This window comes from Loxodonta africana, chromosome 1 (assembly GCF_030014295.1).
Source record: "Loxodonta africana isolate mLoxAfr1 chromosome 1, mLoxAfr1.hap2, whole genome shotgun sequence".
In the NCBI taxonomy this organism is placed as follows: domain Eukaryota; kingdom Metazoa; phylum Chordata; class Mammalia; order Proboscidea; family Elephantidae; genus Loxodonta; species Loxodonta africana.
Genome location: NC_087342.1, coordinates 641,623 through 657,284, shown reverse-complemented (window position 1 = coordinate 657,284; position 15,662 = coordinate 641,623). Strand labels below are relative to the sequence as shown.

The window sequence follows — 15,662 nt, the reverse complement described above, 5'->3', positions numbered from 1 at the left end:
AGGTCTTTTGCACCAGATTTGCCCAACTCAATGCATTTGATTTATTGGTTATTGCTTCCATAGGCATTGATTATGGATTCAAGTAATATGAAATCCTTGCCAACTTCAATCTTTTCTCCGTTTACCATGATGTTGCTTGCTGGTCCATTTGTGAGGATTTTTGTTTTCTTTATGTTGAGGTATAATCCATACTGAAGGCTGTAGTCTTTGATCTTCATCAGTAAGTACTTCAAGTCCTCTTCACTTTCAGCAAGCAAGGTTGTGTCCTCTGCATAACGTGCATTGTTAACAAGTTTTCTTCCAATCCTGATGCCACATCCTTCTTCATACAGTTTGCCTTCTTGGATTATTTGTTCAGTACACAGGCTGAATAAGTATGGTGAAAGGATACAAACCTGACACACACCTTTTCTGATTTTAAACCAAACAGTAACCTCTTGTTCTGTTTGAACAGCTGCCTCTTGGTCTATGTATAGGTTCCTCTTGAGCACAATTTAGTGTTCTGGGATTCCCATTCTTTGCAATGTTATGCATAATTTGTTATGATCCACACAGTCAAATGCCTTTCATAGTAAAGAAAACACAGGTAAACATCTTTCTGGTATTCTCCACTTTCAGCCAAGATCCATCTGATGTCAGCAATGATATCCCTCGTTCCACGCCCTCCACGTCCTCCTCTGAATCCAGCTTGGATCTCTGGCAGCTCCCTGTGGAAGTACTGCTGTAACTGTCCTTGAACTATCTAACCTCAGCAAAATTTTACTTGTGTGTGACATCAACAGAACTCAGATATCTGGATTCAGATCCAAACCATAGAGTCTTTAGGGTGTTCTGGTTCTTCCTACCATGTGTTCCCATAGTCCCATTCTTAGACACTGCACTTGAGTATCAATTCCACAGTTGTAACCACTTGCAACTTTCATTCTTTTTTTGTATTCATATTTCATTCAAATATCAAGGTACCAGATTGCTCGCAGGGTACCTATAAAAAAGATTTATAGTATTTCCAGGAATCAGTGCTTAGCAAAAGCAATGCTTCCAATTTTTGAACATCCCACTTATCTCTGAAATCAACACTTGAGCAGCCAAAGGGGTGGACCTAGAAAGATCAGGTTGGTACCACATATGTGGTTCCCTGTACACAGTCTGAGGGGAACCCTGGTGGTGCATTGGTTAAGCAATTGGCTGCTAAATCGAAATGTCAGTAGCTCAAACCTAGATGTGACAGTCTGCTTCTGTAAAGATTACAGCCTTGGAAATCCTATGGGACAGTTCTACTCTGCCCTACAGGGTCACTATGAGTCAGAATCAACTCGATGGCAATGAGTTGGTTTTGGTTTGGTACACAGTCCACCTCAAGCCAATTTTAGGGGTTAACGAGAAGGTGAATGGAATAAAATTCAAAGTTCCCATTGCTTTACAAGCATTTGGTGAGATGAATAACATTCCTGTCACTGCTAGGGTTGAATCAGAGAAAGAGCTCACCAGGGACTCCCTTAGGCTTTGAGAAGAGGCGAAAGCACATGAGTCTTGTTCTTCGGGACAAATATTTTGAAATCACTTCCCTTCATCTAAAGTTCAGCTCAAGTTCACCATCACAGGTCCTCCACTGCCAGCCCTAGATGGTCTTGTTCTTGCTGACTCCATCCACTCTGCCCTCCTGTGAAGTCAAGAAGCTGGGCTGGGAGAAGGTAGGAAGTGTGGCAGTAGGTGGAGCATGGGGCGGGGAAGAAGCAGAGTGGGTGAAAGTGCAAGGCAGTAAGGGAAGAAGGAGACAGAAGGGATTCCCAAGAAGAGGGGAAGATTCAACCTGTCACCTAGTTCTCCCTGCTTGAAAAACCAAATTAAGTTAAAAGTTACATAACCTTTTAAAAGTCACCGCTGCCTCTGGGAACTCAAGAAAAGAGCAGCCACAGGTCACATCGGATTCCTGAAGTGCCCCAGGGATCAGAGGGGTCTTCAGCGAGCTCCGGAGAGACGCACTCCTTCCCTGCGCCCCATTTAGAAGGTGCCAACGGGCACCACCCTCTTGGGGTTTCTTGTGCCCGCAGAGCTGGCTGGAAACCCGAAACTGTCAATGCCAAGCCGGGCACCTGGCCGGGATCCTGAGACCGCGCTCGCTCGAATAACGCCGCCTGAGCGTTAAAGCCAGCGCCACCGAGGAGACCTTACCTGAGCCCCGCTGAGCTCCTCGGCAGAAGCAGGGATGACCTGGATATCTCCATTTAGAGGCGCCTGCTCGTCCGGCTGCTCCTCCAGCACCGAGAGCTCCAGCTGACCTCCTGACGATGGGGACGTGGCCCCTTCCATGGACGGGCCGAGGAGAGCCCAGAGACCGCGCCGGGAGGCAGGACCCACACACCTGAGGGTGCGGAGTCCAGGGTGCCTCCGTGGCTCACACTCCACCCACCGGGCGTGGCTGCGCTGCTGGGAAGACCTCCGCGGGGAGGCGGGAGGGCGCCCAGGCCTCGGGAGGCGCCCCTCCCTCGTGCAAGCCGGGTAGAGCAGCTGTGGCGGCCCGGCCGTGGGCTCCGCAGCAGAGGCAGGTGGTTTTTCTGGTTTGTTCAGGGCTCTGCCTGCTATGCCTTTCCCTGTTGGTGCAGGTGCATGCAAACCAGGAGCTCAGCTTAGGGCCTGGTCGGGTGTTGGCATGCGATAAGGACAGGCCTCCGGCAGCACCGTCCCACGGAAGAAAGTTTGCATTCCACCCCCGGGAGCTATCTGTTGCCAGATCTTGCCCCAGCGCTCCCTACCTAGCAAAAGTCCATTCATTTAATCAACAAAATAGCTATGAAGCTTCTGCTATGTGCCAGGCCATGTGCTAAATTAAGAACATATGAAGATGAATAACACACACGAAGGTACTGCCTCCTCTTAGTAATTACAGAGTCAGGCACCCCAGCCCCAGTTGCCCTCCAGTCTGCTCTTACTCGTGGCCACCAGAGCGGTGTTCCATAGTGTTTTCAAAGACTGGTTTTTCAAAAGTCACCAATCTTTCTCCCGAGATACCTCTGGGTAGACTCCAACCTCCACCCTTCCAGTCCCTCTCTTTAGTGAGCAGCAGAGCTGGTTAACTATTTGTACCACCCAGGGACTCAGCTCAAGCATAGCCACTGTATCAAGTATTATGAGAACAGCAGGCTCTGGCTACAGGCTGCCTGGGCTAACCCCACTCAGCAGGTTTCTAACTGTGAGATCTGTGTCTCCCTGGTCTGTGCCAGATTTCTCTTCCGGCAAGCTGGCACAATGGTAGTACCCACCTCCTGGGGTTGTTGCTAGGAGTAAGAGCTGATGTAAGTAAAGCACTGAGAACAGTGAATGCCTGTCTGGCTATTATTATTTACCTTTGAATGGTCACAGGCCTCACCCATCTTATTAAAAAAAAAAAAAAAAAGCACACACACACACAATCTCCTTGACACTCCATGCATAGATCAGAACTTCTGGTTTAGTGGGCCTAGAATTATTATGTTTGCTAAGCACAATATATGCTAACCCAAAAGCCCCACCTCTGAAGCTCCTGTTCAGAGCAAACTTGCTCCCTCCTTACCACCCTCCAGGTGCTTGAGCACATCACCCCCTATAAACAGACGCACGCACACACACACAGCAGATTCTGAGTCTAGTCTGGGGCATGGACAGGAAACATACAAAGAAGCTCCACTTTGAAAGATGTTGACTTGGGTCCAAAAGTCTGGCACCTTCTATGCCTATCATTCAGACACTTTGCTTAGATTCCTTACATCGTTCATCCTTCTCTAGTCTCGTGTCTGAGGAGCCCTGGTGATGCAGTGGTTAAGCACTTGGCTGCTAATGGAGAGACTGGCCCTTTGAACCCACCCAGCAGCCCTGCAGGAGAAAGACCTGGCAACCTGCTCCCATAAAGATTGCAGCCAAGAAAATTCTATGGGGCAGTTTTACCCTGTCACATGGGCTTACTCACTATGAGTTGGAATCAACCTGGTGGCATCCAACACCAGTCTCATGTCTGCATTTGGACTCCAACTACCTGCTGAATGGGGTTGTAGTAACTGCGGCTATTCGGCTGCTGGCCTGCACTGGCCGGCTCTGCCTGCGCTGCTCTGACCGCTGGTCTAACGGCAGGGTGCATTCTCAGCTGGGATATTTGAAGAGGCTTTTTACTGAAGGAGCCAAGGTTAAGGGAACCAACAAGGGGTGCTGAGACACCCAGGGACCAGCAACGGCAAGAAGCCATCAGCACCCCTAGGCTTGAAAGGGACTGGAGCCTGGTTAAGAGCCTCCAGACAGGATCTGTCATCACAGAAGGATGAGGCCATGGAACCGTGGCCACGCAGGGAGAGAGCGCCGTGCCCTGACCTCCCTCCTCCCACCTGCCATGCCAGTCTCCTGCCAGTGACTCCCATGGGCTCTGATGATGTAGGACTGGAGGTTGTCTCAGTCACCTAGTGATGCTATAACAGAAATACCACAGGTGGACAGCTTTAACCAAGGGAAGTTTATTCTCTCACAGTCTAGTAGGCTACAGGTCCAAATTCAGGGAGTCAGCTCCAGGGAAAGGCTTTCTCTCTCTGTCAGCTCTGGAAGAAGGTCCTTCTCGTCAGTCTCCCCTTGGTCTGGGAGCATCTCAGCACAGGAACCTCAGGTCCAAAGGACGTGCTCTGCTCCCGGCACTGCTTCTTGGTGGTTTGAGGTCCCCAACTTTCTGCTTGCTTCCCTTTCCTTTTATCTCTTATAAAAGGGACCTTTTAAGAGATAAAAGGTGGTACAGGCCACACCCCAGGGAAACTCCCTTTACCTTGGATCAGGGAGGTGACCTGAGTAAGGGTGGTGTTACAATTCCACCCTGATCCTCTCAACACAAAATCACCATCATAAAATGGAGGACAACCACACAATACTAGGAATCATGGGCTAACCAAGTTGATACACATATTTTGGGGGGGGACATAATTCAATCCATGACAGAGGTCATGCTCCCAGGGCTCAGAGCAGAGACTGAAAGTGGGGTGCAAAGAGAGAGGAATCTGTACACATAACTTCCCCTGTAATCACTAGTATAGTCATCCCTCCTTCCTTTCTCAGAGCTTCGATGTTAACAGACCCCTCTGGTCTGACCAGGCTCCTGTCCTGGCTTGCTCTGACCTATCCCATTCCAGTGCCACTCCTAATTTTTTGTATATAATGTTTCCTCTACTTGGAGTGTTTTTCCTCCCATAAGTAGGATTCAACTCGAAGACAAATTGTTTGGTTAGTTTTTGGTAGCCATTTTCCTGAATTCTTAGGGACCTATTCAGAAGAAAACCAACCAAACCAAGCCCGTTGTGGTCGAGTCGATTCCAACTTATAGCAGCCCTATAGGACAGAGTAGAACTGCCCCATAAGGTTTCCAAGCAGTGCCTCGTAGATCTGAACTGCTGACATTTTGGTTAGCAGCCACTATACCACCAAGATTTCCTATTCAGAGAAGTATCAGTATATTTTATCTTTAATCTAAGATATTTAATATAAGATATTTTATCTTTAAAAGAAAACAGTCTTTTAGCAAATTAAAATATGTTCTATGAACTGGAAAATATTCACTCTCTCTGAGAAATCATATCCAGATTTCAGTCCTTCTATCTGATCGTAGGGATGATGCCTCTTCCTCTCTCCTTTTGCTTTGCGTTAAGATTTTCTGAGGTCCTTTTTTATGAAAACCATTTTTATTATTCTGGACCCTACTTAAAAGAGAGTATTGCTGTCCCTCCTTTGACTTTGTCCCAGGGACAACAAAAAGTATCATTCTTCTCTATTCTGCTGTTTTTACCTATTAGATGGTATTAATAAATCTGCCCTCTGTTAATGAAGATAAATGATAACTCTGAGATCAAGTGTGAAATGAAACCCTCTAAATCAAGATAAACTAAACCAAAAACTATGTACTGAGTATGTACTATCGGTTTAAAACTAGGCTAAGTATTACAAAGCCTTTAGAATAAAAGAAAGTCTTAGCCACTGGGAGTTTTATAAAAGAACCAATAGCTAAGAGAAAATATTTCCAAAAAATTCACTTTCATAGCTGTGATGCTTAGTGTGATGTGTCAACTTGGCTAGGCCATGTTTCTCAGTAGTTGGCAGACACTGTGTAATCATCCTCCATTTTGTGATCTGATGTGAGCAGCCAATCAGCTGGAAGTGGAGTTGCCTTGGGGGTGTGGCCTGCATCCAGTATATAAATGGATGTTCTGGCAATGTTTGCTCTCTCAGCCCTGCAATCTTCTCAGCATTTGACCTTCGGTTCTTGGGACATAAGCCTACAGAGGCCTCAAGCCTGTCACCTGACCTGCAGGTTTTGAGTTCATCAGCCCCTGCAGCCCTGTGAACCAGCAGAGGTCATCAGACTGGTGTCTTCTGAACCACGGATTTGAGACTTGCCAGCCCCAACAACTGCATGAGCCATTTCCTTTAAATAAATTGCTCTCTCTATATATATACATATGCTTCACTGGTTTTGCTCCTCTTAGAGAACCCAGACTAGGACAATAACTATAATGAAAAATTCCCTTGCTTTTCAACTGCTGGCCAGTATTACCACAATTTCCTTGAATCCCATACTCATACTTTCAGTCCAAACTACCAAGATGCTTCATTCTATAATCTGAGTGAAGGTTGTTAACCAATGGTTTTGTTTGTTGGTAAATTGGTTTCCCTGTATACAAGACTACCACATGCCAAGCTGAAGATATTACATAACCTAATAAGGTTAGGGATCCAATCTGCAACCGGCCATGGGGATGGCACAAGACCGGGCAGCATTCTGTTCTGTTGTACATGAGGTCACCATGAGTCTGGAGCCGAGTGGAAGGCAACCAACAACAACAACAACATGATTAGGTAAACTTGGATTTAAAAGCAGGAATATAGGTACTTCCTCTAGCAGCGACTGAGTTTTATTTGCATTTGTAAAGGGAATATTTTTGCACACTTAACTTCAAGAGAAAGCTAGAGACCAGGGCTTTTTTTTCTAACAGAATTTTTTATTTCAGTAAATCAAATTTGCTTAAATCCTTACCAATATCTGTACCTTGTACCTTGTATGGGCACATAAAATAAAGTAAGCGTTTCATTCATTTCCCATCTTATTTTAGAAGCTCGGTTCATGATGGTACTTTAGGTTTCTTCCATCCCTGACCCTATAGCTTTTTGATACTTAAGAATGAAGATACTTATATCCCAAGACAATTTTTAATGGAATAAAATACATATTAATCTGCGTATATTTCAATAAATACAGAATGTGGGCAACCTGACATTTCCAGAATTAAGTGACTCATTTTATTTGATAATTATTGCATTCTTATTCAAGAATCTGTCACAGGAACCATAGCCAAAAATCCAATTACAAAAGAGAAGGGACATATTTATGAATCCAAGGAACAAAGTTTGACACCTTTGTGTAAACACCAGGAAAGTTTGGTCTTCCACATCCATATCCCCAGCTAACAATACCAGTCAAAATCCATTTTCCATCACTTTTTCTTCGACAAGATAAAGGTCCACCCGAATCTCCCTACACAAGAAGATAACATAAGTATAAGGTACACCTGTCCTGTGATAATCATTTTGTTCATTAATGTATCTAATGCATTATATTCAAAGCTCCCTTTCTTATAGGCTTTTACTTGGATAACCCCTATCCAGTTTGAGGAAATGGCAAAAAATAATGTGAAACTTCTAATGCCATTGTAGAATTATTCTTCGTACAATCAAAAAGCTGTATTCATCTCAACAAACTTGAGTCTTTAGGCTCAGAGTAACACTGAAAGATTCTTGCAGGAGAAAACAACTGCCACATATTTTCAAATAAAGAACAAACAATAATTATTGTTATTATTATAACAGCTAACGTTTAGGTGCTAACTATGATCTAAGTTCTATTTTGGATCATTTAATTCACACAACGACCTTATGAGGTAGGGTTATCTTGGTGGGTTGACCTCTATCTCTGAGCCATGCAACTTCAGAGGTTGCCTCATGGTCCACGGAGGGAAAAAGAGACCCTGCTTAATCGGGCCAAGTGAAGCAACCCTAAAGATCACAGGCAGTTGTCACAGACAGACACCCTCACTTGAGAGTCCCTTCTGATATCAGCTCCACAAAACAAACACTCAAGTAATTCAAAGTTTAAACATAATCCCTACAGTACCACTCCTTTAAATTATAATGTCTGGTTTTTTATTTTCCTAATTTGTAAGAGAGTAAAACTACAACTTTATGGGACTCTAAGAGGCAAAGATAAGAAAGTACTCCGAATTTGCCCCTGTATTCTATACACAAAATGTTATACCTCATTAGATAAATTTTCACTAGTAGGGAAATTGGTCACTTCATTTCATCAACTCTACTCAGGCAATTTGACTCGTAAACCCTGGTGGCTGTGTATGTAGCACAGAGCTCTGACACTGACCAGCTGCGGAAAACACCTACAACATCGTAGCGTTGGCACCAGAGAGGCAAGGTTCAAATTCCAGCTCAGGCACTCGTTTATTAGCTGTGTGACCTTGAGCCATTTATTTGACCTCTCTGTGCTTTTGTGCTTATTTCTTCTTTTTTGTGCCTCAGTTTTCTATTCTGTAAAATGGAGACGAAAGAAGGATTTGAATGAGTTCATGTGAAGGACCTGTGCACAGTACCTCAAAAAGGAGCCCAGAAGAGAGACACCATTGTCACGAGCCTTTATGGCTTGGTGGCTAAGGTTGTGGAAAGCAGCGGGAACAACTCCCACTGCCCACGTCATCCTCTAAACAATCTGTTCACTTTTTGGCTATCATGTAGATATCTGCATAAATTTGAATCTGAGGCTCTGAGAAATGTCCCCCCAAAGGTGATCTCCAACTTTACCACTGTCAGGGGGCCCACCAGAGGTCTACATGTGAGCATCCTATCACCTCTCCCACTCTTTTTTTATTTCCCTCAGCCTCTGTCTCGAAGGAGTGAGTTGTTAAAACTCCTGATAAGGTAATAAGTAGCCATTCTTAAAGTGTGGTGTATTGTTGCTGTTTCTGGTTATGAGAAAATCAGGACACAATGATGAATGCTGACCCCCAATCTTTTATGTTGGAGGAGATATATGGTGCTAGAAAACTGAGTTCCATAGACCCAATTCTTTCACCACTTTTCTTTGATCTCAGGCAACCAGATTACAGACAGTCCCCAGGTTATGAACGTCCAATTTACGGACAACTCATACTTGCACTTGAATGTCATGTAAATTGGCCCTCACTTTGAAACGACTGAACCAACCCCTAATGCCATCAAATTCTTCATCACTGTCACCTTCACTTGCTACACATGCAGCATTTCCAGCCTTTTCTCACACGAAACAAGGCTAAATAAGAACCATATGCACCTGTTCCAACTCACCTAAAAATTCAACTTAAACACACAGTCAGAAACAGATCTCATTCATAACCCAGGGACTGCTTTATATTTAATTTCTGGACGACTCAGGTGAACTCAGAGACACATGTGCATTGGTTGTTTCTCAGTGCCCATGAAACATGAAAGCATTACGGAAACTACATCATGCTAGGTGAGAGGAAGGTCACCTGACTTACTTTGCAAGCATCTCTCTGGCCTGACATGACCCCGGCACACAGCATCCGTGACGTGATGATCCCATAGGTGGAGACACAGAGGGTTTGGTCCATGATCTCTACCTCCGCTTGCTGCAAAACAGCGGAGCCTTTACTGTCTGGGAAACAGATTGGAAGTAGAAATCACGGAGAATGATAATAACTACACTTATTGAGGACTTCATTAAACAATTCACTCACATTATGTCCCTTTATCTTCATAACAATTCTTTGAGGTAAACTCTATTATTGCCCCCACTTTGCTGATGAAGAGATGGAAGCTTAGGAAGTTAAAACATTTGCCCAGTGACACAAGGCCAGCAAGTAACAGAGTAGGATTCAGGCCCTGACACCGTCACCTGAGCCGCTGTGCCAGCTCTGCCACCATGCACCCCTGCTTCCACTGGGACTGTGAATAGCAACAGCTACGACTAATATTTACTGTCTAGAGGGCTCCTTCAATGGGGTGGCAAAGCTGATCTATGGCAGTTTCCTACCAACCATAAAACATTACAGTTTGGTTATGGCCCTTCCCCTTCCTTTTTATGCAGGCTAATGAGTTAAAAATAAATAAATACATACATACGCATACATATACACATGCTTATAAAGAAAACATATGGTGATAAGTTGGCTGAGTAGATGTTTTCCTCTTGGATATCTGATTATATAATTCAAGCACTGAGCACAGGGCAGCCCTGATGGGCTACAGGTGTTCAAACTGTTAGCTGCCTTCCCTTCTTGGGACTCGGAGATCTCAGCAGGTCTGAACTGGTGGTGAATATCGTTACATGAATAAGTGAAGACAGTGAACGCTTGAGAAGCTGCCCACAATGGATCTTTAGAGTACCAAAGAGAGGCCACAAGATAAGGCTCAAGAGTTACAGAAAATGTGTCTGCCCCAAAACCCTTTGAAAAGGGACTGCTGGCCTTTTGGTTAGCAGCCATAGCACCTAACCACTATGCACAGGTCCCCTATAGCAGGTGCTCTGAATTCGAACTTCTAGACTCCTAACTGTGATCAAATAAATTTCTGTTTGTTAAAGCCACCCACTTATGGTATTTCTGTTACAGCAGCAGGAGGTAACTAAGACACCCTGCTGTTTGCATATTGAAAATGATGACCCCTCTGGGCAGAGGAATTGCAAATGGGTGCTCCCTCTAGGTGGACCAATTAGAAAAAAGTGCTTTTCTTCTAGACTGATATGAGCCCCAGGCCTGAATATGCAACTTGGGGAGCCAAGGACAGGCTGAGTGTCAGCCTTCTCTCTCATTCCCTTGGCCCTTGGCCTTCATGCAGGACACACCTGCACAACCCTCCAGGCAGTTATCTATAAGTCGATACAACAAGATGTGTGTTTGTATGTGTGCGTGTGTCCTCTTCTCCCTTATAAAAGGAAATCACTTCACCTCCTGGGATGAAAAGTGAACCTCGCAGTAGCTAAGAATGAGTTGCTCTTCTATAATGGAAAATCTAGCAAAACCTTCCAAGGTTGAAAAGGGCCAATGTTACCTAGAATCCCCCTTATGAGGTGCTTTCTTTCTTTTGGGGAAGATGGAGAGCATCATAAAACAGATATAATAATAACCCCTTACATTCTACCCCACAGAGTAGTTGGGAGGCTCAAATGAGACCACATACACAAACCTTCTCTATGAACCCCAAAGCACTGCATCAACATGAGTTATGATTATTATTATATGGAGGGAAAAGTTTGGCCATCCAAGCACACACACACCTGCTTCATGCCTTCGCCCCCAACCGGTTACCCAGCACTTCTCCCCAGGGCGCACTTTCTGGCCAGAGGGAGGAATGCATATGGGCTGAATGAGCTGTTTCAGGGTCTCAGGCCAGGCGACACTGAGCTGTAGCAGAGCAATATCATAGTCAAAAGTCTGGCTGTTATAGTATTCGTGGACCACAATTCTTCTCACCGGGGAGACAAACTTGGCGGTCCCCTGCACATACAACCCCAGGTGAGCGGTCCATGGCATGGGGTCAGACAGCCTGGTAGAAAAGGAACAAAACAACAAGTCAGGGGCTCGAAGGGCCAGACACGGTTCTGAAACAAGAATCTGATGAGAACTTAGAAAAGAGGGGCCTGGCTTTGCATCCCTGTTGTAGCCACTGGCTCTGTCCAGGGACCTGGCAAGAAGCACAGCTTCCATGGGTCTCACTTGCCTCCTCGGTAAAACCAGAAATATTCCAGAATATTCACTCAACAATACCCTAAGGAAATGCCTGGAAAGTTTCTTGCCATTGGTATCACATGAACCACATGCAAGTAAAATTTGCTGAAGATAATTCAAAAACTGTTGCAGCTGTACATCAGCGGGCAACTGCTAGAAATTCAAGCCAGATTCAGAAGAGGATGTGGAGGAAGGGATATCACTGTTGATGTGAGATGGATCTTGGCTGAAAGCAGAGACTACCAGAAAGATGTTTACCTGTGTTTTATTGATTATGCAAAGACATTCGACTATGTGGATCATAACAAATTATGGATAACATTGTGAAGAATGGAAATTCCGGAACACTTAACTGTGCTCATGAGAAGCCTGTATGTAGACCAAGAGGCAGTCATTTGAACAGAACGAGGGGATACTTCACAGTTTAAAATCAGGAAAGGTGTATATCAGGGTTACAGTCTTTCACCATATTCAACCTGTACACTGAGCACATAATCTGAGAAGCTGAACTATATGAAGAAGCATTCGGCATCAGGATTGGAGGAAGACTCATAAACAACCTGCTATACGCAGATGACACAACCTCTTTACTGAAAATGAAGAGAACTTGAGGCACTTGCTGATGAAGATCAAAGACTACGGCCTTCAGTGTGGATTGTGGATCCAAGTAAAATGAAATTCTTGACAATTTCTATCTTTTCTCCCTGTACCATGATGTTCGTTATTGGTTCAGTTGTGAGGATTTTTGTTTTCTGTTCCTGGAACCAGCAGTCAAGAAATCAATGTTTTGCATTGGGTAAACCTGCTTCAAAAGATCTTTTAAAGTGTTAGAAAGCAAACATGTCACTTTGAGGACTAAGGTTCACCTGACGCAAGCTATCGTGTTTTCAGTTACCTCATATGTATGCAAAAGCTGGACAATAAATAAGGAAGACCAAAAAAGAATTGATGCCTTTGAATTAAGGTGTTGATGAAGAATATTCAATACACCATGGACTGCCAGAAGAACAAACAAATCTGTCTCAGAAGAATTACAGCCAGAATCCTTCTTGGAAGCAAGCATGGTGAGACTCCAGTCCCTGGAGAATGACGTCATGCTTGGTAGAGGGTCAGTGAAAAATAGGAAGACTCTCAATGAGATAGGGACATTAGGATTAGAGGAAGACTCATTAACAACCTGTGTTATACAGATGACACAACTTTACTTGCTGAAAGTGAAGAGGACTTGAAGCACTTACTAATGAAGATCAAAGACCACAGCCTTCAGTATGGATTGCACCTCAACATAAAGAAAACAAAAACCCCCACAACTGGGCCGATGAGCAACATGATAAATGGAGAAAAGATTGAAGTTTTCAAGGATTTCATTTCACTTGGATCCACAATCAACACCCATGGAAGCAGCAGTCAAAAATGAAAAGACGCATTGCATTGGGCAAATCTGCTGCAAAGGGCCTCTTTAAAGTGTTGAAAAACAAAGATGTCACCTTGAAGACTAAGGTGCCCTGACCCAAGCCATGGTGTTTTCAAAATCGCATCATATGCATGTGAAAGTTGGACAATGAATAAGGAAGGCCGAAGAATTGACACGTTTAAATTGTGGTGTTGGTGAAGAATATTGAATATACCATGGACTGCCAAAAGAACGAACAAATCTGTCTTGGAAGAAGTACAGCCAGAATGCTTCTTAGACGCAATGATGACAAGACTGTGTCTTACATACTTTGGACATGTTGTCAGGAGGGATCAGTCCCTGGAGAAGGACATCGTGCATGGTAAAGTACAGGGTCAGTGGAAAAGAGAAAGACCCTTAATGGGGTGGATTGACACAGTGGCTGCAACGGTGGGCTCAAACGTGGCAAAAGTTGTGAGGATGGGGCAGGACCGGGAAGTGTTTTGTTGGGTTGTATATACAGTCACTATGAGTTGGAACTGACTCAGTACACCTAACAACAACAATAAGATTCAGTACATTCCAAAAAAGTTCAAATTTTAAGTGAGGTTATTTTCTAAGGTTTCCTTTCACCCTTAGCTGGAAGATCAACTGTCCCATAATAATACCATTGGTAAAGACAGACAGAGCCCCTCCAATGCTACCCTACTGGCCTTTCCAGAGTCTGCTAGTGGCCTTTCCAGAGTCTGCCTCCCATTCTATACATGGATGCCAACGCTCCAGCCATCCTCAGTGCTCACTCTTCTCTACATTCTCTGTGCCTTCCAAGAGGGTTAGCTCCCTCTGACTAGAAATCACGATCCTATTTTTTCAGTCTAGCAAAGGCCTGTTTTTTTATGTTTCCTTTGTGTTTTTCTTTTTTCTTTAATCAATAATACCTTTAAAAAAAATGTGTTTGGCACATATTAGGTATCAAGAGGAAAAAAAGGAGACAACTGGATTGATCAGATTTCTTCAACAGGGAGCTTCTCCTTATTCTTGAGAGCAGACGTACATCTGTAGTCACAGAGGGCACCACTTTATAGTAAAGATTATATGCCCTACCTGTTCCCATGGAAACAGTGGGCCGCTGAGAGAAGCCACTCCCTGGAGATGACTGATGCGCCACAGTAGGCAGACCCGACAAAGTGAAGGCTGACCTGCCATGGCCAGCCCCCTTCCAGTGTGTCTGTGCCCCCGATGATGCGGTAGGGGGCAGAAGAGCTCCTGGGGCAGCCTGCAGCAGAGAGACAGTCACAGGGTTTAAATGCAGCCTTGGAAGAAAAACTAGAAATTAAGTCGGGCTTAGTTCTAGGTTGGGAACTGACTAACCAGGCAAACAACGTGAGATCTGCCTATTTAGAGGAGGAGGAACATGTAGGTCTCTCTGTAACCAACACTCACAAATGGCCTCCCCTCCTGAAAACATACTATGATACAGGGTCTTTCTGTCCAATGATCCATGTGAGGGGAGGAGGGAGACCTCATAGTAACAGCTGGACGGCTACAAACAGCAGCCTGTGGAGTTTAGGTTGTTAGGTAGAGAGGGAAAGATAAGCTCCAGATATGACATAACTTATAGCGTCTTTGCAGTTCTGCTAATTTGAGAGAAAACATTTGGGAGGGAATTTGTAGGTGAAAGACAAAACAAATGAAAACCTAGCAAGAAAAACTAGTTATCAGGGCAATTCTTTTCAGAGTAAATAGCATTGGTAAGGTTGTATAATTAAGATGTTGCCACATGATCAATTAGAAGCCACATGACTGAGAAGAACATATGGCAGGTTGTCAGTATTGGGGCAGAGCTAAAGAAAGAACCAGCACTAGATATGGCTCCTAACGTAAGGCATAATTAACAAAGTCATCACCATGTAACAGTTTCTGTTTCTTTCCTCATAGGTTTTTTTTTTTTTTTTTAAGATCTTCTCTTGATTAGAGTTAGTAGAATGTGAACATTCTCACTATGAACACCAATTTTCATTATCAAGAAAGAAGACAGGATCTGTTCTAGAGCTTTCAGTTCTGAGAAAGAGCTTCAGACTCAGTGTTATGGGCTGAACTGTATTCCTCCAAAATATGAGTTGGAATCTTAACCCCTATACCTGTGAATGTATTCCCATTTGGGAATAGCGTCTCTTTGTTATGGCAACAAGGCTGTATCAGCGTAAGGCGTGTCCTAAACCTAATCACTTCTGACTTAACCAATATTTCCTATTCTTCCCTAGGTCTTTGGCAATCTAGGCTACACCAAGAAAGAACCGAAAATGAAAAACAAGTAAACCAAAGTGGGGATTCAGGAACTAGAAAGAACATCGTTCTACTCACTACAGCCTTCTTCATCGCTGCCATCAGGACAATCCACTGTCCCGTCACATTTCGCATTCTGCTTCCTAAAACAAACATCATTACCACACTTAAAAGTTCCATGGCTGCACGGGATGCCT

The 15,662-nt window shown here is 44.2% G+C and overlaps 2 protein-coding genes across 2 annotated transcripts in view; both read right to left on the bottom strand.

The window, feature by feature from the left end:
• Positions 1-2,376, bottom strand: part of C1H3orf52 (chromosome 1 C3orf52 homolog) — a 42,317-nt gene extending 39,941 nt beyond the window's left edge. The window contains exon 1 of the mRNA XM_023551835.2: positions 2,173-2,376. Coding sequence (XP_023407603.2) covers positions 2,173-2,310 — 138 coding nt within the window. The 5' untranslated portion in view covers positions 2,311-2,376. The remainder of the gene's footprint in view (positions 1-2,172) is intronic.
• Positions 2,377-6,300: 3,924 nt separating this feature from the next.
• Positions 6,301-15,662, bottom strand: part of TMPRSS7 (transmembrane serine protease 7) — a 56,678-nt gene continuing 47,316 nt past the window's right edge. The window contains exons 14-18 of the mRNA XM_064292231.1: positions 15,544-15,660; positions 14,284-14,455; positions 11,336-11,604; positions 9,579-9,715; positions 6,301-7,531 (exon numbers count right to left, since the gene is read on the bottom strand). Of these exons, the coding sequence (XP_064148301.1) occupies positions 7,361-7,531; positions 9,579-9,715; positions 11,336-11,604; positions 14,284-14,455; positions 15,544-15,660 (866 nt within the window). The 3' untranslated portion in view covers positions 6,301-7,360. The remainder of the gene's footprint in view (positions 7,532-9,578; positions 9,716-11,335; positions 11,605-14,283; positions 14,456-15,543; positions 15,661-15,662) is intronic.